The sequence below is a fragment of the Ictidomys tridecemlineatus genome, chromosome 9 (assembly GCF_052094955.1).
Source record: "Ictidomys tridecemlineatus isolate mIctTri1 chromosome 9, mIctTri1.hap1, whole genome shotgun sequence".
NCBI lineage: Eukaryota > Metazoa > Chordata > Mammalia > Rodentia > Sciuridae > Ictidomys > Ictidomys tridecemlineatus.
In genome coordinates this window covers 41,785,301-41,810,332 of record NC_135485.1, presented here as the reverse complement: position 1 = coordinate 41,810,332, position 25,032 = coordinate 41,785,301, and the positions used below count along the sequence as shown (strand labels likewise).

At 42.5% G+C, this 25,032-nt stretch overlaps 1 protein-coding gene and 1 non-coding gene across 2 annotated transcripts in view; both read left to right on the top strand.

Moving 5' to 3' along the window:
- Igfbp7 (insulin like growth factor binding protein 7) overlaps positions 1-25,032 on the top strand; it is a 67,629-nt gene that overhangs the window by 41,416 nt on the left and 1,181 nt on the right. The window contains exons 2-4 of the mRNA XM_021722827.3: positions 17,631-17,740; positions 23,861-23,977; positions 24,602-24,728. Coding sequence (XP_021578502.3) covers positions 17,631-17,740; positions 23,861-23,977; positions 24,602-24,728 — 354 coding nt within the window. The remainder of the gene's footprint in view (positions 1-17,630; positions 17,741-23,860; positions 23,978-24,601; positions 24,729-25,032) is intronic.
- LOC120892454 (U6 spliceosomal RNA) lies at positions 22,210-22,313 on the top strand. Its single transcript, XR_005737178.1, has one exon. It is a non-coding gene; the product is annotated as a U6 spliceosomal RNA (small nuclear RNA).

Here is a 25,032-nt window from a genome sequence, read left to right as displayed (position 1 = left end):
AGTCCAACCACCATCTACGATTGCGAAACTGAACTACGACGTGAGGTCCTCTTCCCCCACCAAAATGCTGCTCCAGTTCCCAGGAGAACTGGCTAGGAACCCAGAGCCACATGTCCATGACGGGGAGGAGCTGGCCTCTCTCATGCTGGCCTCTGCAGCTGCCCCGGGGGGAGTGTGCCTGTTGGCACTTTCAGTGCTCTGCCTTTGAGAGCGAGCCCTGTCTCTCCCCATGGTGGAGAGAGACTCCAGGGATGGCATTTGTGTTTTCTCCAGGGCCCCTTTCCAAAACCAGACTTTTGTTTGCTTCCTAGATCGCCCTCCTAACCTCCATAGCCTGAGTTTATTTGTCTTAATGGATGAATCAGAGTCCCAAACCCATCTCCCCTGCTCCAGCTCTCTTAGCAGAGAACACAGGAAGATAGGTTTTTGCTTATGTATGTGTTTTGGGGGGAATTTTTTTTTCTTTGTTTTTCTGTTTCAACCACAGGCCCTGGGTGAACCAGCACCTGGGACCATAATGAGCATGTGTGGGCTGTCACATGGGGAGTCCTATCCAGTACTGTTTGTGATGTTCCCGAATTCCAGAGGAGGCTGCAGTTTTCCAATCCAAGACTCAAGGGAACTGGGGAAATTACTTGCCGAGAGCCAGTCTTATCTGATTTGTCCATGTCTCATTCATGCAAATTGGAAATATTCCCACAACAAAACTGTCTGCTGACCATCTGCTCAGGAAATGTAGCTGTGGGTGTATAATGGCTTGTCTCAGCACCTTTCTAATCTCCCAGCTCTGCCCTGGTTAGAGGTTTCCAGCTGATACACAACAGAGTAAGTCTTCACTTTGTTATTAATCAAGTGCAAGGAGATGAATTCGTATAGTTCTAGTTCCTTTTCTGCCCTTATCTAGGAATGAGATTAGGCAAATGTATAATCCATCAGGCCTCATCTATAAAATGAATGGACAGGAAGGATCTTAGGGCCCTTCTAAGTCTAAAGTTTATTGGCTATGTGATGATTTTAAAATGTGCAAGAATTAACAGGGAAGGATTTATTTCCTAGAAGAGGGGAATCTGTACATGCTTTCTTGTCACTCAGCCACATGGAAAGTTCCGACCCTTAGTGAGAGATTTCCTTCTACTTTATGGAATCAGCAGTTCTTTCTTCATGTTGGGAAACAGATTGCAACTTGATGTTCTTCACTTAAAACTGCATATAACTGTATATTACAACTGGGGCTTAGTGCCTTGCTAATTTTTTCTTTTAAATCCATCTTTTCCAATATAAATGACTTCTCATCAATGTAAGATTGCACTTCTGCATTATTAAATAGTTGCCCCAAACTTCACTTTGATCCCCCCCCCAAAAGTCTGATTACTGAGCTCCAATTCCTGGATCTTATAAATTAACTAATAAAAGAGTATTTTGGTACAGAGCTAGACTTTATCTTTGTCTCCTGGGATTAAACTAAACTTTTAAATGGAATGGCTGCTTTCTTTAAATAGATTTTAAAATGTGATCTATGTTAGTATAAATTGTAAAATATAGACTTAGTAACTCTGGCCATTTTATTATTATAGTTAGGTAGCTGACTCAGGAACCTAGGAGGGTGTACCCAAACATGGACTTATTTGTAACTACAAACAGCTGAGGACCAATTTTTAAATAGGTCACAGTTAATCAAACTAGCATTTGGGAAAGGTTAACATAGAGATTTTGATTAATTGTGGCCCGTTTCACCAAACTACTCAGCAATTTGTTGATCACTCATTCAGTGCTGGGCACTGGGACACAGAAAAGAACTAGGGAGAATCAACTGTCTACCCCTTACCAGAATTGACCTAATGGAGTAGGCAGACAGTTATAATGTACTGGGAGAATGCTAGGCTAAGAATAAATGTGAAAAGCCAGATAAGAACCAGGAAGGAGCTGGGTACAATGATACACGCCTATAATCCTAGCTGCTCAGGAAGCTGAGGCAGGAGGATTGTGAGTTTGAAAGAGTTGAGGATGTGGCTTTGTGATTGAACACCCTTGGGTTCAATCCCTGGGCCAAAAATAAAAATAAAAATAAATGAATTAAGGAAAACAAAAAACAAGGAAGGAGGCTTCCATTCTAAATGGGGGTGAGATACACAGGACCCAGGAGTGGAGGGGCAATAAGAAAGAATCACAGGAGGTGTGTGATGTGGTGGCACACACCTGTAATCCCAGTGGCTCAGGAGGCTGAGGCAAGAGGATCGGTAGTTCAAAGCCAGCCTCAGCAACTTAGCGAGGCCCTGAGCAACTCAGACCCTGTCTCCAAATAAAATATTAAAAAAAAAAAAAAAAAAGAGTCATGGGAAGTTTGTCGAACAAAAAGCTAACTAAGATGATATCTAAAAGATACCTAGAAACTAACCAGATGAAAAGAGGGTGGAGTGGGACATGGGAGAGTGTTCTAGAAGGACTGGCAGAATGCAAAGTCTAGGGAGAGCAGGACACATTTGAGGAGCCACAGGAAGTTCAGAGTTCAGAAGAGACATGGCAAGAACAGAGGCTGAGAGAATACTCAGAACCAGATCTTATTCACTCAGGGTTTATAGTTGAGTAAATAAATGTCTTTATTCCAAACACTTATATCCTTCCTGGTAGTGGTAAAGTTTTTCTCAAGATGAAGATGTAAACCTAACACATATCTAATGCCAGAGAGAAAACATGCTCACTAATATGAGAGTTCTCTAAGTGTTAACATTGACTTTTAAAGTTTTCATAGGATTTCTGCCACCAAAGGTGATTTCTATGAATACAGCACCTTTTCAATGATTGGCAAGACAAAATGCAAAGCATGTTTTCAAATAATGATTTTCACTCTAAACATTAAATGAAAACATTAAAAGCCAATAAAAAGGGCTGGAATTTACAGATTTATTTTTTATTCTAAGATGTGGGTAGGACTCAAACCATTTGATAGAGGAAAAATCTGCCCAGCATTCAGTGGAAGGAGGATGTTTCTTACTTATCTAGGTTGCAAGTCCAAACTGCTTATCCAGAACCAATAAACACCTGTGAAACATTTCAGACCAAAGTAGAAATGATAAACCACAACCCCACTATGACTCCTGAATTTACGAGACCTTTTCTCCCAAAATATACTAATGTCTTTGTTCTCCCTGCTGCATCCTGATAACTTGTGGACATAACCAGTCTCTTTGGCTTGACATTGAAAACCTCTGCCATCGAGTCTGGCCTCTAATTCTCAAAGAGTCCATTTTCTTCCCCAAACGCCCAAACGCCTCATTCTCTAATGAAACAGAACAAGACAAAACATCACGTCCGTACCATACTGTGCAGAGAAGCCCCGAAGTTGTGTAGGGAAAGTTCTAGGTTTGGAATCTGAAAACCTGGACATGTGTCCCAGCCCAGACCACTTGAAATCTGTGTGACCTCATATAAGTCACCTGACCTTGTTGAAACTCAGTTGTTCTGTCTGTAGATGACTTGCTTATCTCAAAAGAGTGCAGATACCTCTCTGTGGCATATAAATCCCCTGCCAAAATAAAGTATTATTAAACCCACCACACATGGCACCCCAGCCTCTTCACATCTTTGTACATACTGATATGTCTTTATCTACCCCTACTCACACCAATCTTTTATTTTTCTTTTTTTTTTTTTTTTTTTTTGAGGTAGAGTCTCACTAAATTCCTGAGGCTGACTTTGAATTTGCAGTCTTCCTCCCTCAGCCTGTGGAGTCTCTGGGATTACAGGTGTGTGCCCCTGCATCCAGCTACTCACCTTTTGAGAGCCCTTTTCTTTCCATAAACTCAGTTCTAACCTACTCAGTAGGAATATTTTTTATATTTATATTTATATTGTAGGGCCATCCACACTCTATCTACGTTATCATTGCTTACAGACTTGTCTGTCTGTACTTCCTGGAATGCAAATCCTGGGTAGGAGTCCAACCCCTTCACCTCTGTATCCCTCATGTCACCCTACATAGCACTTCATTCCTAGTAGCCTTGAATGAATTCATCCATTTCATGTTTTTAACTGAAGATTATTTTAGTTGGCATTATTGTGAACCTTCCTCTACTTTGATACCATCTTTCCATTGGAGTATTCTCTTAAAGAATAAATTCAGGGGCTGGGGTTGTGCCTCAGCAGTAGAGCACTGGCCTAGCACGTGCGAGGCCCTGGGTTCGATCCTCAGCACCACATAAAAATAAATAAATAAAATAAAGATATTGTGTCCAGGTGCAACTAAAAAATAAATATTAAAAAAAAGAATAGATTCAACTAGGCAGTGGTAGAAGATGGTATTCTAAATATAGGGATGGATATATATTTTAAATATTTATTTAGTTGTAGATGAACATAAAGTATCTTTATTTATTTTTATGTGGTGCGGAGGATCGAGCCCAGTACCTCACACATTCAAGGCAAGCACTTTACCACTGAGCTACAGCCCCAGCCCCTAGGGATGGATATTGAAGTGATGGTGATTATGACTTTTTTCCCCCTTATATCCTTTAATTATTATGAAATCAATCTCTGGAGAGTCCATGCTTACATCTGATGATCACAACATTCTAGAAAGATCCGTTCTTTAATCATTTTCTGAACCTGTTACATGCTATTTGGGGATGACTCCCTGGTGCTGCCACTACAGAACATTTATGAAGTCGTTGTTCCTCATCTTTACTGTATAGGTTCAAATGCTGTTTGCTTATTCAAAAAAAAAAAAAAAAAACAGAAAAGAATTACCCAGTTTCAGAGTGAATGTTTTTTCTGGTCCTTACAGAGGTCAAGCTCCCAGAGATATGTGGGCAGAAATTTGGATGCAGGTTGAGTGACTGGCCAACGTCATTCCGTCCCAAGGGCCTTGTTCTTATTTTCTCTATTTGAGTTTATTTTGTGTTTTCTCCTCTTCAAATGTCAGTTCAACTCATTTGCAGGCTCAGAGGCCATTATCCTTTCCCATGGACTGGATAAGCAAGCTGTACTGCTTTTCCACTTCCTCCCCTTGTTCCTGAGCAGCGGAGGCTGGTGAGCAGCATGCCCCTGACGTCTGAAGCCCGCCAGCTTAGCCGAGTTCAGAGATCCAATTCATCATCTTTGAGCCCCTGATTCCTAAAAGGATCACACAGTTTGCTAAAGAGACTCCCTGAGAACGAACCCAAAAGGCAAAGACTGGAGAGGCGGACGCAGCAGCCTCAAGGCCAATTTCAGTAGTATTGAGGACATGTGCTTCGCTGTCTTCATAAAAGAATTGCCTACTTTTAAGTGTGGCTGCTCTGAAAAGACACCATGTTCCCTTTTTGAGGAGGGAATTATTTTCCCTTACCTAAAAAGCACTAAATCTTCAAGGTTGGAGCTGATGATTGCTCTGGAAGGAAAACTGTGCAGGAAAAGGCTGATTCTACCAGGCTCAGCTGACCTTGGATGCTCCCCCTGAACTTGGGTGCTTCCACAGCCCTTGGGATCCTTGGCACGTAGTCGTTCCCAGTCCTTGTGAAATGCAGTACCCCTGCCTTTAAATGCAGTCTTCTATAGAACAATGAAAACTCCTTTCTTTGTTTCTCCTACACTGTGACAGGAATTAACAACTCAAGTAAGACAAAACTCCAAGAAAGCAAGCACCATGAAATACAGAAAAACAAAAACTGACTACAAATAGCCAAAGTACCAGTGCAACAATGTCTAATACCAACAAGAGCAGCAAAGAATGTTTCCCTGCTCCCAAGATCCCTTAGTCCAGGGTAACCATGCCCCAGGTGTATTGGCATATCTTTACTTTACCTGGCCCCCATTTCTGATGGCTCTCACCCAACAGGATGGGTTCTGTGTTGTTCCCCAGCCCAATGATAGCAAGTGTGTCTTGCTTCCCTAAATGATAATTACAAAGTACATGTGAAGTCCACCAGTTCCCAGTTAGGTCCTACCACACATGATCAGAGAAACATACCTATTTTCCTGATTGTCAGAGCAGTAATATTTGGCCCTTCTGAACTTCATTGAACAACTAGCTCTTCCAAGCACAGATGTGCTCACATCTAGCACTTTCTATAGTATGAGATTCCTCTCAGGAGTCAGAAAAACTGTCTTGTACTGGAGCACCCAGTAAGGTCACAGAGGCACCCAAAGCAAGTATACAGGAGCATTCCTCGTAAGTATCCAGGACACACAAGAATTGGCCCACAAGAGAAAAAAGAGGGCTGTTCTGTTCCAGGTTGAGCCTTAGGACAAGAGTAAAAATTATAGAAAATGGGAGAAGAAATACCAAATCTTATCAAGAAGCTGGGAGAAAAATTTGAAAACACTCAGCAAAGAGGAGATAAACAAAGGATGTGACTTGGGGCAAATAACAGAGATTTGGGGTCTATGGACATCACAAAAGGGTACAGAAAATAACCAGAGGGGACAGGCTGGGAGGGGAAATACATCGAGAACAGGGGGAGCTCAGTTATGCGGGGCTGATTCATGTCTGGAGTTGTCTGCCAAGGAGGCAGGCGGCTGTAACCATGAAAGTGCTGAACGAAATCAAGGCTGGGCTAGAGGGTAAAACATCCCCAAGTACCAAGGCCACATGCTGGGCAGCAGCCAGCTTGCCCTAGGCTGTCCGTGGAAGCCTAGAGGTCCTTGTTCACACAGGTCCCTCATCTCATCCTGCCCCTCACCCCCTCAAAGCCAGATCCAATGTGTCCTCATAGAGGTGACCTGACAAGAAATGAGCAAAGACGGGGTCCCCAGGGAGCATGGTTTTAAATTGCACCCAAAGATTTAAGAGGTAGAACCACCTCTCTGTTGTACCTGGCCTCCCACCACCTCCAAACATGCAGGGCCCTTATTTCTCCAAATCACTCCTCTCCTCCTCTCTAACTTTCTACCTGCCTTCCTCTGTCTTCCTCACCATCTGAGTATGTCCTGCCCTAAAGCCATGTTCTAATTGTGTGCTTCTACCTGGGAGTTTTTTAACTCCCAGTGCCAGACCCGACACCCACAGAGACTCTGGGCAGGTGGCCCAGCCTTGGGTGTTTTTTAAACACACCCAGATGAGTCCAGTGTGCGGCCAAGATTGGCAGCCCTGGTTAAGATCCTGCAGGAAGCAAGCCAGGTAGCTGGAACTTCTCTTGTGGGCCCCATGTGCCCAGCTGTATTTTCTGCAGACAACCCTTTGCAAGGTCTTTTCCAAGCCAGAGACCAAGCAAGCCTCTGGTAAGTCCTCATCTGAGATAATACTGCACTGTCATACCCCTCAGACTGCTTCCAGAGGTGCCAGTCTGACATGGAGAATCTGCCAGGAATCTCATACTTGGGCAGAAAGTGGTGCCCAGGGTTTTTCTACTAGTTCTCAGCAGAGGATCATCAGTCTTCTACTAAACACCCGGGTGTTTTTCTCCTTGGTACTCCAGGAATTCAGGCCTCAGCCTTCTTGAGTTCTCTACTAAGTTTAGCAAGTCCAAACCCCCCTGCCAAAGTTGAAGGCTACTTGGGAGTCCTGTACATTCCTCTCCCCTGGGGCTGGGTGTAAGAATGTCTATTTCTAACCAGACTGCAGCCCTTGTTGGCCAATCCAGAGCCTCTGCCTGGAGACGAAGCTCTGAGGATGGATGAGCCTCCAGCCTCAGGAAAAGATCCTCCTGAAAGCCTGCTCATTTCCCCCAGGCCTGGGGATGCCAGGGAAAACAGGCCTGGGCACGGACTCAGACGCAGCATCCTGGGGCACTCCCCATCTAGGCTTCTAGGAATCCAAGAATCAGGTGGGCCCTTCCAGTGGCCTAGCAATGAGTACCCTCCTGTGGGAATATCCCCTCCCAATTTAGTGCTTGTGGAACAGAAGGGAAAAAAAAAAGTGACCAGAAATTTTAATATGTTGGATTTAAGGTGAGTCATAGTCCAGACAGAACAGGCCCAGGATTGGCAGAAAGAACGCATTTCCAAGGCTACATTACCACGAAGAAGAAACACCCTGGTAACTAGGGAGTGCCCCTTCAGGAAAGCACTCTATATAAAGTCAATTCTTCCATATGCTCCAACCAAGGAAAATCTAGCCTGCTAATTTAACTTGTGTGGACATTTGTCAGTCTGGCAATCCGATGGTAGTTTAGGTATTCCAACATCTGTGGAGCTCTCCTCAATAAATTGGCCCATCCCTTGGTATTGCTGCTGGCACAGGCCTGTGTTAGCTCATCTGCTACACCCCTCCCAGTGAGTTCAGCACCTCAGGCACCTGAACAGTTTACCACATGCAGGGTCCCTCCAAGGATGACGCCAGACCACATGTGCCAGAATCACCTGTGGGTGGTAACCACAGCCTGCATTCGGACCTGTAATCAGTACCCCACTTTTTCTCATACTAGATCCATCAAAAGAAGGGGAAAGATACAAAAAAATGTCATCCACTGAGATTTTTCTCGCCAGCAACCGACTGTAAGAAGCAGCTTTTGTTTATATCCTGTGGTTAGTTCAAACCTCTGGTAATAATTTTGAAAGACTGCAAGATTTACCCTCTGAAGAGAGACATCTGAAAACTATCTGCTTGAGAAGAAGGAGACAACTGTCCTCTAAGGAGCACTGAAGACTGGAGCCGGAATGGGATGTCTAGTGCAGAGGCAACCCGGAGTCAGGCAGGAAATGCACTTCGCCATGTCCGCGTACGCGGTCACCAGGGCTGCGCCATCATGGAAATCCTGTCCTCCGGGAAGACCACCCAGCAATGGGAGGCTGGAGGCTGAGCCCGACCTTAGTGACCCACTTCTCTGCCTTATCCAGGCCAGAGTGGGATGGGCTGAGTGGTCAGCAGCTAGTTGAGGGAGTTCCCTTGGGAAAGGGAGAGCAAAGCTGTCTTCCTTCCACCAGAGGGAACCCACGTGGCCTTCCCAGGGTACCGTGGAAGCCACGCAGCAGCGTTTGCACCCCTGGTCTCTCTGTGAGTCCCCCCTCCCCTCCCCATGGAATCCAACCAATCCTCATTGCTAGGGGATCCCTAGAGTTCAGCAGAGCCAATCCCAAGTCGGTCCTTCCCCCTCCATTCCAGCACCTTCTTCAGATCCCTGCTTCTGTGCCTGGTGTGGCAGTGTCCTCTAAAATGTTAGGCCCACAACCTTGAACTTATTCCTGTGTCCCCACATCCAGCTGGCTCCTGGACAGGGTCAGTTCTTTCTAAATGCTCTCTCATCTCTCTTTCCTCTAGTTCCCATCACTACGACCTTGATTTAGGCCTTAAAATCCCCACCCTGTCCCAATCCTGTGGCCAAGACATCCAAACTCATCTCCTGAGATGCCACCTGGGTAATGTCATGCCCACATTCAGAGATGCACTGGAATTTTGAAATAAACACAGAAAAGCTCGTTTAGGGAATTTTACCCCATGCCAGGTACTGTGCTAATTGCTATATCTTGTTTGATCCTTCTGATGATCTAATTTCTTAGATATCGTTAACCTATTTCACAGATGAATATACTGAGAGAAGTAAAATCAACTTGGACAATATTGCATGACTCAGAAATGGTAGAACAGAATTCCTGATTCCAAAGTCCATACTCCAAAGTGGCCATAGTCTATCATCTCCCCAACAATTTTTGTTGATAGTCTAAATGTGCTGACTTTCCACCACCCGAACCAAATAGATTTTTTCCCAGAGACACTTTATTTAGGAAAGTAGGTACACATTCAAGGAGGAATGCAAATACAGATAATCTCAAGGGAGAGACATCTTTTGGGATAATATACACATTCAAGGGAGAAGGCAGGCTAGCTCCAGAGAGAGACAGCCCCCAATAATTTATTTCTCCAGAAGATGAAGCAGTTGTGTACACTTTTGCCCCAGACAATGTCTGGCAATATCCCATCATTATAAACTGTTGATTCTTCATTCAGACTAAAGTGTAAATGACTAGTAGTGGCTCCTATAACCATATGAATTTTGAATCTCTGAATTGAATCTGGCCTATACTGCTTAAGATTTAGTGCTTTCTTCTCTTCTCCTTGTTGTTCTCTGAGACAGTGCTAGATTCCCATACAAGGTTCAGCTGCTACATCACACCATGTCTGGAAGTTTCCAAAATGACTTGCCTTGGCAGATGACTCTGCTCTTTAATTAGCTGTACAGTTGCTGCTTCCCTTTATTTAATATCAGGAAGTTTCTACTTGGTTCATCCCCTTCCCACTCCTGGCCATAGTGCCTTCCTACTATTCTTTTCCCATTTTATACTTTTGTTTGGGCTTTTCCCCTTCAATGAGTTATCGGAATCCCATCTCAATCGAGGGACATTTGCCAAATGATCTGAACTCCTTAGCTCCATATGTGGCATCTGAAATCTTCCTTAAACCCCTCTTCCCCTTATTTGGTAAGAATGCACACACTCTGTATGAACTGTTCCAAGGCCGAGCACCATTAAGAGTCAAGTTGAGTGTGGTTTGCAAATCTACCCTAACTTGGAGAAGTCCTACCCTCAGCTATGTCAGCCATGTTCATAAGTTTTCTGTGAGCACCACAATATGAAAAATAGAACCCAGCATGGCACAAGATCCTTTCTTTTTGGTGAGAGGATAATTGATGAGTCTTTCTCCCCAACACACCTCCCTTCACCGTGGGATTTGCTTTGTGTGATAGATGCTCAAATACACTTGCATCCTCTAGGATGTTGATTGGTAGGTGGGTAGCAGCCAAGAAGCATTGCTTATGGCAAGAGAAAGTCAAGTGGAAGATTAAGTAAAATCATGATAAATAATCCCCATGCTGATAAGTAAGACATAGCTATAACACCAGTTTGGTTAGATAACTTGGCATTGGCACAAGATGCATTTTCAAGATGGTAGCTACCTTCTTAGCTCTGTTTGACTAACCGTGTTTTTTGGAAGTTGCTGATGTGCTTTACCTGTTGCATGTAGTCTGGGCTCTCCCTCCTTCCAGTTCCTGGCTCAGTTCTGACTCCATCAGAACACTGGTGTCCTTAATCAGCCTGGCAGCAATAACATTAGGGAACAATGATGCACTAAGCTGTAGGGAACAAACTCCGAACCCGGAGCAGAAATAAGTGGGAACTGGGACATTAAATTGTGAAAGAAAGATGAAACTTTAATTTTAAAACCTCAAATAAAGAAAATGGAATAGGCAAGAGATAAGAGGAGGGAGGACACAGTCCAAGGAGGCAAGTACATCAGTGTAAGCAAAGGTTCTGGAAATGGTAATGAGCACGTAATGATGGATGGACTATCAGGAGCAGAGAGAGATCTTGGGTAGAGATGAGAGTGAGTTTTTAGATTTAAAAAATTAGAGATGATGGTGGCTGGGGCTGGGGCTCAGTGGTAGAACATTTACCTAGCACACGTGAGGCACTGGGTTTCATCAGCACCACCTAAAAATAAAATAAAGGTATTGTGTTCATCTACAACTAAAAAAAATTTTTTTTAATTAGAGATGATGGAGGAAGTGAGAAAAGTAATAAAACAAAACATATATAGCTGAATATAATGTTGAAGTATGAACATTACGTTTGGGGAGAATTTCATTTTTAACCACTTCCTAGGCTCTGTGGACTATATTCAGCTTCAAAACCTGATTTCTCCTGACATCTTCTACCTAGCTCTTCTGGATTAAAATATTGGCTAAGTAGGTAACTGGTTATTTCTTTGTAAGTTCTGCTTTCTCATCTCTTGGAAATGAATTTTGTTCCGAGTCACACACCTTGCACCTGGTAGATGAGGAGACACACTGGACTCAAGACTCCAGAGCTAGGCAGTGGAACCTCAGAACCTTAAGGATATCGGTCAAGACACCCGGCAGCTGTACTCTGGGACATTCATGATAGGTGCATTCACTCCCACACTCAAGACCAGCCCTGGCCTGGTTTCTTAATCTGTAAAAATGACTAAAGTGTTTGTCTAAGCGTCTAGGATTTGGCAAGAGTCCAGAGCCAAGCATTCTCCCCCCAGGGAGTTCTGTCTCTTTTTTAATAGTAGCCTGATGGAGACATCTCAGGTCATGGCGGGCAAGTGCTTTGTGCTCTACAAAAGACTAGGAAATTGTTCACATATGTTGTTAGCATTATCCCTCCCTGTTCCTATTATAGGATAATGAACTTTAACTCTGTCCTCTCTATTACAACTTTATATGAAATCAACTTGAATGGATTGCTGGCCAAATTCAAGGTCTTCCATTTTAAGGTCTTTTTCTCCTGTCATTTGTGTGTTTTGTGAGAACTCCCCTTCTTCGCCCCTTCAGAACCAAGTTGAAATATTCCAAATTTAAATCCATGCTTCTGCGATTTTGCTTTTGCTATAACTTTAGTGTTTCTCAGGATATAGTATACCTAGATTAATGTTGAATGTTTCTAAAGAAATCTGGTAGTCTGTGGGTCAGTTATCTAGAACACAATTAAAAGGGGCTAAGGAGGAGGATGAAGACTTGGGTGGAGATTCCATAAGAGGCCTCTGTCTGCATCTAGGTAGCATTAAGGTGTCGCTGACTCATGAAATTGAATTTTAGTTTCCTTCCAAACTTAAACCTTTCTTCTTACAACTTCATTTAGGATCTGGCTGCCTTACTTTATATCATTTTTTTTTCTTTCTTCTCCTCCTCCACTTCCTCCCTTTCCTCTTTATTCTTCTTTCCCTTCATTGAATAATTACAAAGAAAAGCCTATGTAAGAGTATTGAGTAAGAGTTATCAAAAATAGGGGAACAAGAAAATGAGCTTGGAAGATAGACACTGACTTTGGGAAAGAATTAAAAGATTGAAAAAAGACTGAATGAGGATTAAATGAGTTGTGTAAGGTAAGAGAATAAAACAAGAGAGCCTCTTTCGGAGGTAGTCATGTGAAACAGAAAACTCCAGATGGGTTTGACGTGGGGAAACCTAGGGCAGAGGTTCCTTGCACCAGCCAGCACTATGGGCAGTGTGGTTGCTTTCTGCAGATGTCTGGGTGAGTAGGCGACAGAGAGGGACAGTGGACAGAATTCTACGGACAGGATGTTTTCTAGACAGATGTTTGAGCAGACTAAAGTCCTTAATGGAAAATGGCAAGAATAAACAAATAATTGGGCCTAACTTGGTGTCTGTCCCTATACATTTAAAAAATCCTGAGACTTGTTTTAATTGGAATCCAAACAGTGAGCCTGATTTAGATGTCAGTGTCATAACTCTTGGTCTGGCCTCAATTCAATAATCAATTTTGAAGTTTTGTGTGAGAAAATCAGCTCAGAGTGAATTAAAAATTTCTTTATCCTTAAAAACAGAAATAAATTCTGGATCTAGTGCAGCCATCTTGAAAGACAGGCTCTCACTGAGTTGCTTAATGCCTCACATTTGCTGGGGCTGGCTTTGAACTTATGACTCTCCTGCCTCAGCCTCCTGGCTGCTGGGATTACAGTTGTGCGCCATTGTACCCAGCTAAAATATATATATTTTTAAAAGGTCTGGGATGTGGCTCTGTGGTTAAGCATCCCCCATGACATGAAGTAAGGCAGCCAAATCACACCCCCCAGTTCAGTCCCCAGTACTAAGTTTAGAAAGAAAGAAAGAAAGAAAGAAAGAAAGAAAGAAAGAAAGAAAGAAAGAAAGAAAGAAAGAAAGAAAGAAAGAAAGAAAGAAAGAAAGGAAGGAAGGAAGGAAGGAAGGAAGGAAGGAAGGAAGGAAGGAAGGAAGGAAGAAAGGAAGAGAATGGAGAGGGTGAGAAGTTGTTTGGTTGTTCATTAAAGAGTTATAGAGTTGAGTGCTCCCCTTAGGTAAAACAGAACTTTCCGGAATTGTACTGTGGGACCTACAGGCAGTTCAAGAGAACGGTTAGCAGTGAAGTTGCTTCCCAGTGGGATTCATGGTGATGGGCTTTGGAGTCGGGGTGCATCACTGTTGTGGCTTCATAGCAGCCGATGGCTCTCTCACCTTCTCATTCTTCCACACATGACTTGTCCTCTTGGGGTTCCTGTGGGTCAACATGAAGCCTCTCCCTCCCTCCCTGCCGCATTCATCACTCAGCTCTCTGTAATGCTGCTGTGTTCTGCTTTTATCAAGAGTCCCCCCGCCCCCCGCATTCCCTCCACTCATGCCCAAGGAATTTCCAGACCAGGTGGGCAGCAGAGAGACAGGGAGAACCCAGGAGGGAGATGCCAAGTATCAGCTCAGAACAAAGTGAGTGCAAAGAATGCCAGGCTGCTGCAGATCCCTGTCACACAGTCGAGTTGAGGCCAACCCGCCTCTGTGAGGTCTATTGACCACTCCAGTATTTGCCTGATCATCCATTGATATGACCTCCCTTTGCAAGAGGGTACGTATCAAAACCTAAAGACCATTTTATAGTTCATCATTTTTCAGTTCAGAAATTGTTCAGTTTAGAAACTTCTCATTGTGCTATGGAGCCCAGCCTTTGTTCAAGAATATTTGAAATAGCCAACATTCCCTCCTCTGCCCTTCCATCATCACCCCACAGGAGATAGAAAATAATACTGATTTTTTTTATGGTATAGGACTCTGGCAGAATTCTAGACATAACCTGGTAGTAAGATGGACAAATTACTTTATATTTTTAGAATAGTCTAACTGTTGACTTAAGCCCATTTACCTAAATTTTATATGATTCCAAGGGTTGGGAGAGAAAAAAGGGACCTCACAACCTGGTTTGTCCTGATCTTGAACCCCCTGCAATGGCTCTTATTCAAAGTATTCCTGGGTTCAAGTGTTTTTTAAAAAATTCTTGCTTCCCTGGAATGTTCTGATTCTTGACATAATAGGAGGGTTGGAGAGAGATAGAAATAATAGGTCTGCTGTCTCTTTAGTGCTTCAATTTTAGCATAATTAATTCTTACATTATACTATGGTTGCTGGTGCAAGAAGAGATGCACAGACCAATGGAACAGAATAGAGTGCAGAAACAGACCCACACACATATGGTCAATGGATTTACTAGAAAGGCATTAGCAATTCATCAGGAAAAGGATGGTTTTTAAATAAATGGTGCTGAAGCAATTAAATGTCTACCTATCTCACAGAAATTAATTCAAGAGGAACCAAAACCTAAATGTAGAAAAGAACTTATGTGCAAGGTTTGTAGAAGAAAATAGGACTAGGCAAGTTTTTTAAACGGGATACAAAAAGCACAAACCACAAGGGGAAAAAAACGTGATAAAGTGATCTGTATTAAAATGGAGAACATTCACTTAAAAATTATTCCATGGAGCTGGGCATAGTGGCTCACGCCTGTAATCCCAGGGGCTTGGGAGGCTGAGGCAGGAGGATCACAAGTTCAAAGCCAACTTCAGCAAAATCAAGGTGCTAAGCAATTCAGTGAGACATGTCTCTAAATAAAATATAAAATAAGGCTGGGATGTGGCTCAGTTGAGTGTCCCTGAGTTCAATCCCTAGAACAGAAAAAAAAAATTTTTTCATGAGAAAATCCGTGGCCTGTGTTCAAGGTCTCTGTCAGCGTGCCAGGCTGGCGCTCTTCCCTGTGCACCCTAGAGGCTGCCCCTGACCAAGACTGAGAGCTCTGCTGCCACTAGGGAGACCAACACAGGTTAAAACAAGTGGGACTTTGCAAGGTGAAGCAAAACCTCACAGCAAAAACCGCCTTGCATTCCTTGTGTGGTTTTGAGACGTGAGAGGAAGCTTTGTTCCTGAGCCCCTCCAAATCTCAGAACACTGGTGTATTCTTCCCAGAACAATCCCTGGAGATCCCCTGAGCTTTGAGGTCAGGCTGCCAAGTCTGTGTGGGAAGGAGGACCGAGCAGCAGGGGACCTTCAGAGGGTGAAAGTAGTTCAAAGTCCAGCCAGATCCGGTGATGTGGTGTCCAAGCCCTTGGGGATCCCAGGACCCTGGAGGAAGCCCAGGAGAGGGTGTGGCCCAGCCCTTGGTTGTGTATTGTGCCTTCAGACTCGGAAACATCTGAGACTGAGCCAGAAAAATACATAAATAGAGTACAGCTAGGCCCCCAAATCCACCATTGCAACAGAAGAGCCAAGACCCCGCGTCAAGATAGATGCTTCCTATTCAGACCTACGGTTTGAAGGGAAGGAAGCAGAAAATATATTTAGAGCTTTCAAACTTTGATTGTTTTGCGCATTCTTACAAAGGGGGAAAAAGAAGAAAAATATCCTGAGGGATTTTAAGGGAAAAAAAAAAAAACTTCTAATACTTTAGATGAGTGGGAAAATCTTTCTGGGGTCATTTCCTTTCTGTTTCGAGAAATTAATATGTGCTGGAAATAGCCTGTTGCAAAAGGGGAGACTTCATGTCCTTTGAATGCTGATTATGCCAGAAAACTTTCCAGCCCTGAAGGGGAGGTTGTCCTTTCCCAGGACCCTGATGCGGGATGACCTTGCAGTTAGATATTTGACTAGACTAGAAGACCTCGGGGGCCGCCAAGATAAGAAATTTAGAAGGAATAATTAACTCATTCATTCGAGAAACAGTGTAGAACACAGAGGAGGGGCCACAAGGGGCTCTTTCTGAGTCTATGTCCTCTCCCCTGTGGACCGTTCCAAGTCTCTTGGATAGTTCCTCATGGCTGGACGCTGGTGCTCAGAATTAACATAAGTGCAATAGTAATTACCACTAAAGATAGGTGCATGTTTCTCCCCCCCCCCAGATGCTGGGGCAGCTGGCCTCTCCAGAGGAGGAAGCAGTAGTAAGCACACACTCTTTCCATATCATCTGTTTGCTCCAAAAGTGCGTGTGTCAGGGCTGAACCAGAAATCAGCCCGTGTATATGGGCATCTATACCACAGGATTAAAGTTCTGAGCCACTCCTGTGATATCTTATTTAGGCATCCATCTCCCCTCAGTTGATTAGAGCAAGAGTCGGTAAATTTCTTCTGTGAAGGGTCAGATCACCGGTATTTTAGGCCACCAGGTCTCAGATGTAACTGCTGACCCCTGCCATGGTGGCACAAATGGTCATGGATGTGTCCAGTGACACTTTATTTTACAGACGCCAAAACCATTTTTACATGCCATCAAAGATTAGCCTTCTTTTAATTTTTTTTCCAACCATTTAAAAAGCGCAAGGACCTTAACTTACAAACTATAAAATACAATACCGGGCTGAGGCGGGTGGTGGGCAGATTTGGCTTAGGGACCACACTTTGCCAACTCTGTGAAGACCTTCCTCCCAGTCCCCCAAGGGCACCCGGCACTCCCCATTTTCTCTTCATCTTGACCTGATTACCTTGTACCTGTCAACCTTCAGCTTCCTGAGTCAGGGCTGAGTGTTCAGCACACTTTGAAATAACCTCTTAGATTTTTTTTTTCTTGGACTCCCCAAAGGGCGGTTGGTGGTTTATCCCCCTCCCCGAAATAGACATACTGATAAACAAACGAAAGAAAACATTAAATTTTTGGAACTAAAATGAATGGAAAAACCCCAGATAATGCAAAACAGCTGGTAAATTAAGACACATTTAAGCACAGTTTGGGAAAGAACAGATTTCTCTTCCTAATTGTTTTTGTTGGTTTGCTTGTGAAGATTCTTGCATTCCCAAAGTGGAGACTCAAATTAGACTGGTGTCAGGAAGAAGCCAGACTAGTCTTTGAAATTTATTTCAGATATCCTCAGAGAGGACAGCTTCATAAACATCAATATTTGGTTCCTAAGATGCCAAATAATGTTCAGAGCTATTAAAAAAATTGGTTTGGCTTTGTGCCTTCTCTTGTAGGTCCTTCCATTGTGACGCCACCCAAGGACATCTGGAATGTCACTGGTGCCCAGGTGTACTTGAGCTGTGAGGTCATCGGAATCCCAACCCCTGTTCTCATCTGGAACAAGGTCAGTGGCACAGATTTCTGGAAGATCCTAGGGTAACAAGCTTATCTCACACTCCCCAGGGACCATAGCCACGTGAAATCCTCTACAGGCCCATTCCCTGCTATTTCTTCAGAGTGCAGAACACAGCAGCCTGAGACAGCTCCCCTGGATCTAGCGAATATTTTACTGACCTCCACAACAGGCCCTGCCCTACTTTTGCTAGGAGCCTGAGAAACCAGAAAAACAATAACACTGAACACCTTGACCTACCCCGTCTGTGTGTATGTGTGTGTTTGCACGCAGGGGAGACTGCAGCACAACGGTTAAGAGTGTGAATTCCTCTCTTTCTGCCCAAAAGTGGATCCCCCAACTATTTGCCAAAGCATCAGTCTCCTCACTTAAGACTGAGGTCCCCAACATTTGACTCCTTTGGATCCCGTCTGCTGAGAGACCTTGCTCACATTCTATAAGGAGGAGGTCAGGGGTCTGGCCAAGAAGTTAAAGGAAGCTTTGTGAGCCTGCAATATTCTTAACAGATTCCCACGTGTTGGAAAATAGGATGAGTAAATGTTAAGGACATGGGAGTGGGTGGAAGGAGTGAGGTGCAATGTATCCCTCCAGGTGCCTTGGCCACGGGGTCCTGTTAGAGACAGGAGAGTCTATTCCAGAACAGAGCATTTAAAAAAGAACAAGGAAAGGACATCAAAGGAAAGATTTTTCTCCTGTTTGAATTTTGCTGAATGGCTACTTGCAAGTGGAAAACCATGATATTATTTTAACAAATAAGCTTTAAAACGACTTTCCAAATGGAAAAATAAAGAATGTGAGTTCTTCCACCAGGTCAGCCGGGTTCTTTGTAAGCCAGGGTTTCTCAGCCTCAGCACTATTGCAATTTGGGGACAGATAATTCTTTGTTGTGGGGGCTGCCTGTGCTTTGGAAGATGTTTAGCAGCATCCCTGACCTGGACCCACTAAATATCAATAGCACCCTTCCACTGTCCTCATGTGACAATTAAAAATATCTCCTTTGGGGCTGGGGATGTGGTTCAAGTGGTAGTGCGCTCGCCTAGCATGCGTGAGGCACTGGATTCGATTCTCAGCACCCACATAAAAATAAAATATATTGTCCACCTAAAACGAAAAAATAAATATTAAAAAAAAAAAATCTCCTAACATTGCCAAATGTACCCTGGGGGGAAAACTTCACCCCAGATTGAAAAACGCTATTGTGGGCTGGGGGTGTTAGCTCAGTGCTTCCCTAGCATGCGTGAGGCCCTGGGTTCCACCTCTGGTACCCACCTCTAGTACCACAGCCAGGCGGGACAAAACCCAGAGGAAAGAAAGGGTTTGCCCTGCTGCAATGCAAAAATCCCTCTGTAAGCGTTTGAACAGGTCGGGTCACCTGCCAGCCTCTGGCGCCCCCACGTGGCCACAAGAATGTGGCCACAGAGAAAGCACCTGGTTTGAGTAGAGTCCCAGTAGAGATAACAGAAAACGCCTGAGGCTGAGGGGTGGGTAGACAACACCAGCTGTACTACACTGCCCTTTACAGCTGAAACTCCTGTTTTAGGAAGCAATGAAATTTAACCTCAATTTTTAAAAAATCTGTTTTTAAAAGGAGGGTATTAAGAGAAGAAACGCAGCCCCCAATGTGTTCCTTTGCCTCTACTGCACAAGCTGCCGACATTCCTCGTTACTTATTTGGATCTCACTGGTTTGCCCTGTGGGTGGAGAGGTGGATTCCCAAAGTGTGAAGGAAATTCCCATAAAAAGCTCTGTTGCAGTTTTCTACAGCTCCCTAGGGATAGTTACACAAGAGAAACCAGAGTGCCTGAGTATCCTGGGGCATAGAATCCTATTGCCAAATCTTGTCAGAGAGTAGTATCTTCAGTCCTTGCTCTGCCATGCCCCAGCTATCATGCACACGTACCAGGGAACAATTTGCCTTGGAACTGTATGGGACAGATGGATGGAGAGGGCCGAGTGAAGGGAAGGGAAGGAGTCAAGGTAGACGGAAAAACACACAAAATACGTTTTCTCAAATCTTGCTAGAAAGGAGCAAAAGCCCAACCATAATGCTCCACTGATTTTCTTTGCCTTCATGATGTGAGGTCACTTGCATGACCTAAAGCAAAGGCTTTCAAACTGCAGACCATGACTCACATTAGTGAGTCCTGGAATTGGTGCAGGGATCACAACCAGCATTTTTTTATTTAAAAAAATAAAATAAAAAGACAAAGAGTACAGAAAATATGTTAGGGCGTATTAAGGTATTTTTTAGTAAAACTTTCATATATCCCAGATGACCAGGTGAAAAGTACTTCTTCTTTAGGCCATGGCAAAAACTGAGGAAGTCACTGACCTAGATAATCAAACAGGCATTTGTTTCTCTCCGCTCTCCTGAAACCAGGCCATGAAGAATACAGACAGATTTAAGATCATATATTATTTCAAATCCAATTTAAGCACAGAATCCTTTGGATAGACGTGAACGTTAGAATCCTTACTTGTTAAAAATGCACCTGACTCAGAGAAGGCAGTGTTCTTTGTGACTCAAGGATTTAGCAGCAGCAGTACTAGGGGACACAAATGACTTCTCTCTAAGCCATAGGAGGCTGCAGCAGCAATTTTTGTGGGGGTCCCAGCCCGGTGAGTGGGCTGTTTTGATCATGCCTGCCATTAACCATTCTGCACCTTCTCAGCAAACCCATGAGCAATATTTTTAAATGGGGACATGAACTGAAATAGCCATATATGACCAGACTTCTCTGTAAGTCTGAGATAATGCAATGAAATTTAACTTCTCCAGACATGGAGGTTTCTAAGAGGCTGTCCATTTAATTCTTTTCCTGTCTGGACATTTCTTTAGATTATGGCTTGAATAGCCTCTAAGAATGTAGTTGTTGTTTTTTTAATTAAACACAGTGATAATGATGAGAGGAAATATCCAAAGATATATAAAGAAAGATTTCATAATCCCTCCTCTGCCCACCCCTGAAATAAATACCCAATGTGAACTGCCCTGGTTTGTGTCCTTCTCTTCCCGTTTTCAAACATACAAAAACATACCCCCTAGCATGAGCGGTAAAATGAAAACAGTCTGCTAATAGATTCGTTTGGATTTGCTTTTCTCAATAAATACTTCATGGACATCCCTTAAGCCTTCTCAGTAGCTATAATATTCCACAGATGGAGGGACCATGATTTATTGAACCATTCCTGTATTGTTTTCATTGTTTCCATTTTTTTTCTTTTTTTTTTTTACATCTTAAGCAATGTTCCCTTAACATCTTAGTACACATCTCCTATACACTATTGCTTCCATTTCCTTAGGGTAGATGCCCCCAAAGCTACAGGACTAGGTCACACTACCTGTGTTCGTCTTAATAGACATTGTCCAATTACTATCTAAGGATGGCAGTAAGTCACTCTCACCAGCAGTGTGTGTGGGGGGGTGCCATTTCCCTGCAGCCACCCATAACTGAATAACTCCCTTTTCAGTTGGGTTAATACATCTCATTATTGCTTTCATCTTCTTGACTACATTAAGAAGATTTTCATGTCTGGGTTTTCTCATCTCTGAACCGCCCTCTCATTTGCCTTTTGCCCACTTTATATTGCAGTGTTCCTTGTTACAAATCAGCCTGTGGCTTTTTTACATTTAAGATGTTGACCCTTGATCATGTATTACAAATTTTTTTTTCCCAGACAGCCGTTTCATCTTTTATTCGTTTACAGCGACTAGGGATTTGAATGTTTTAACAGAGATGCACATTCTATTTCATCATAAAACTCTTCTGAAGATTTGCCAAAAAGCAAATATGTTCTATAATACATAAATGTCCTTTAAAGTTTCCCAGAAATCGGCAAACTCTTGAAATCTTTTAACCTACAAGAATCAGACTAACCTATTCTGATTCTATAAACACTGGAACTTTGTCTTATTTATTGCTCATTACAATAACAGGATTCAGGAAGACTTTGTTGTAACTAAAGTACAACCAGAAAGGCTGAAATAACTTCATGGGTCAGCCTCCCTTGGTGATTGACAAGGCAGTCTCTCCTGCCTGCACTTCAACATTAAGTCTCTGAGCCACTTCCAGCCTATTGAATATCTTCAGAATTGTCTTAGAAACCACTTTTCTCAGGCTGCATCATTTTTTAAGTAGAAAAAATACATATTTGTCAGCATTTAAACTCTACTTACTCAAGTAAGGGAGAGTTGCCACATAAAAATTCCAGGCATTTCCATGTTTTCTACATGGTGTATAACTTTTTATAATGTGTTAATTAAAATACATTATGAGTCCTGTTAAATATTGTGTTGAACAAGAAAAATTTCTCCATGCATAGTGGATTGGGTTAATTAGCACAAAATGCTTTTTACTAAGCGCTACATGATCTAAGGATCAACCACTCAGTTGCTAAGATCCAGTATACATCTGTGCTGAAGTGTTTTTGTTTTGGTCACACACAAAACCTTTACACGAGTACTTGCTTTGGCAGCACATATACTAAAATTGGAAGGATACAGAGATTAGTATGGCCCCTGTGCAAAGATGACATGCAAATTCATGAAGCATTCCATATTTTTTTAACAGTTAATAAAAAAGATGAATGTTTTTTATCTTCACTTTCCCAAAACATTAAAATATATTTTTCAAAAGCAAATCCCCTCCCAATTTTTTATGATTCTGGGATTTCATAAATAAAAGCCAGAGGTATTACCTTTAACCATGAATCAAATTAATACTTATCCCAAAATATTAAGAATCATTATTAACGTGTGTGTTGTGTTGCGTGTGCTGGGGACCAAACCCTGGTCCTTGCACATGCTAAGCAAGCACAGTATACCACTGAGCTATACTGTCGGCTCCAAGACCTTTTTTTTTTTTCTTTTTTCTTTTTTGTAGTTGTAGATGGACAGCATGCCTTTATTTTGTTTCATTTTCATGTGGTGCTAAAGATCAAACCCAGTGCCTCACACATGCTAGGCAAGTGCTCTGCCACTGAGCTACAGCCTCAGTCCCAGCCCCAAGACCATTTTTAAGTAACTATTTCAAAAGCTGCTGTTTCTACCAGCTATTTGGAGAACTGAAGGCAAAACATTCCAGTTATCTGTTTTGTCTTTATAGCATTCATGAGAGAAAGATATTGAATTATCTGGTTTTTTCTAATGGTGGCAATGTGGGGAAATTCCATTTTTTAAAAAAAAAATTAACTGGCCTTGGCATAGAAGAAAATTAAAAGGAAACTACTTTTCTGATGTTGTAAATCCTTCCTAATTACAAAGATACTAACAGTAAACATTCACTTGGTTCTTAAAAGAGGCCTAGGATAAAATGAACAAACATTACTTCCTGTACCTTTTTTTAAAAAACTTAAAAATTTTGGGTACTCTGAGTTGCTAAGGAGTACACATGGAGGGATTACAAGTACATTTCTTCTGTGTATTTTCCAAAGCTTATATAATAAACTTTAAGATGAAGGGGAAAGTAAGGACGATATTTATTAAACCAACTGAATTTCCTCTTAACTCATCTTCTGAATCCCATCATGTCATGCACAGAAATAGGCAGTAAGTTTTGCCATAAGAGAACAAGGATAGCGGCATGTATTTGACAGGTCTTTTTGACCTCAGGTCTTCTGTAAATCATTTGATGAATACTTAGCCCTCAGAACAAAGTAATAGAACTAGCTTTGGACTCTAGCTACTATTTATCCATTCATTAGGCTGTTACAGGAAGAGCCCCAAGGACCCCAAGCATCAAACTAGCACTAGATGACATTTTGTCAGTCTAACATGGCCTGTTAGGCAAGAAAGGCCCAGTACCGAGGAGCACGATTTCTAAGGGCCCGGGTGAGTGATAGCAGCCAGTGGCAGGAAAGGCTGGCCTCATACATTCTCCAAGGGTGTAGAGAAGCACATTATTTTTGTTTAAAACATGCTGCTTATAGGGGAATAGAGGAATTAAGAGGACTTCTGTTTTACAAGTATTTGGGTAAAGGGAACTTGTAGGTAAAGTGCTGGGTTTAACCCAATGAGAATGTCTGATGAACACCAAGAGCAATTTTGGAAATGTAGCCATTTCCAAGTTGATGTTTAGATGCAGAGAGCTGACTTTCCTTGTGTTTTTGCAGGTACAAAGGGGTCAGTATGGAGTTCAAAGGACAGAACTCTTGCCTGGTGACCGGGACAACCTGGCCATTCAGACCCGGGGTGGCCCAGAAAAGCATGAAGTAACTGGCTGGGTGCTGGTGAGTACCAAGAGCTGGCAAGAATTTTGTTCTTAGGATTAGACACTCAGCCCTGGTAAAGGTAACCAATGTCCTGCCAGCCTGAAAAGTACTTCCTCTTCCACATCTCTGGAACAGCCTGACCAAGGAGTTGGTCATTGGTCCCATTTCAAAGGGAACTAAATAAAAGAAGAGTTGAAGTTGACTAGATGTTTTAGAAACAACCAATGAATTAATGAGAACTCAAAAAAATTTTTCCTAAAAGTTCAAAGCAAAATTCTTATGGTAAACTAAATGACCCAAGTATTATTTTAATTGAGTAGTGACTAATGAATATTTTACTTAACATTTGATATTCAGATACTACTTAGAAATATCAAGGTTTCCCTAACATTGGTATGTGCACCTATCTAGTTTTTAACTTCAACAATATTTCAAAAGTTGCCCATGACATTTCCTCAGAGTATGAATCCTCTCAACAGACCATAAGTCTTCCAGCATAGGACTTGCACTACTTCTAATAGTATCTTTACTAAAATTCTTTGGTCATCTTAGGAAACTATGATATAATGGAAGCTACTAAAAGGAAAAAAAAAAAAAAAAAGACCACCACAGAAGAACTAAAGATCCTTTTTCTCCCCACAGGTATCTCCCCTAAGTAAGGAAGATGCTGGAGAATATGAGTGCCATGCATCCAATTCCCAAGGACAGGCTTCTGCATCAGCAAAAATTACAGTGGTTGATGCTTTACATGAAATACCAGTGAAAAAAGGTATGTAATCAATCTCACAGCCACTTGAAAGAATAACTAGTGATTTGCTTAATAAACAGAACCAAGAATCAAAGCATCAAACATATCATTTGGGGGCTGGGACTATAGCTCAAGGGAAAGTGTTTGCATCACAAGTGTGAGGCACTGGGTTGGATCCTAGGCAGCAGATAAAAATAAAGATACTATGTGTTTATCTACAACTAAATAAATATTTTTTTTAAAAACTATTAATAAAAATTCAGTAAAGTCAGGAACCCCCAAGGGCATTAAACATGCCATTAAAATGTAGAATACATGGTTCCAA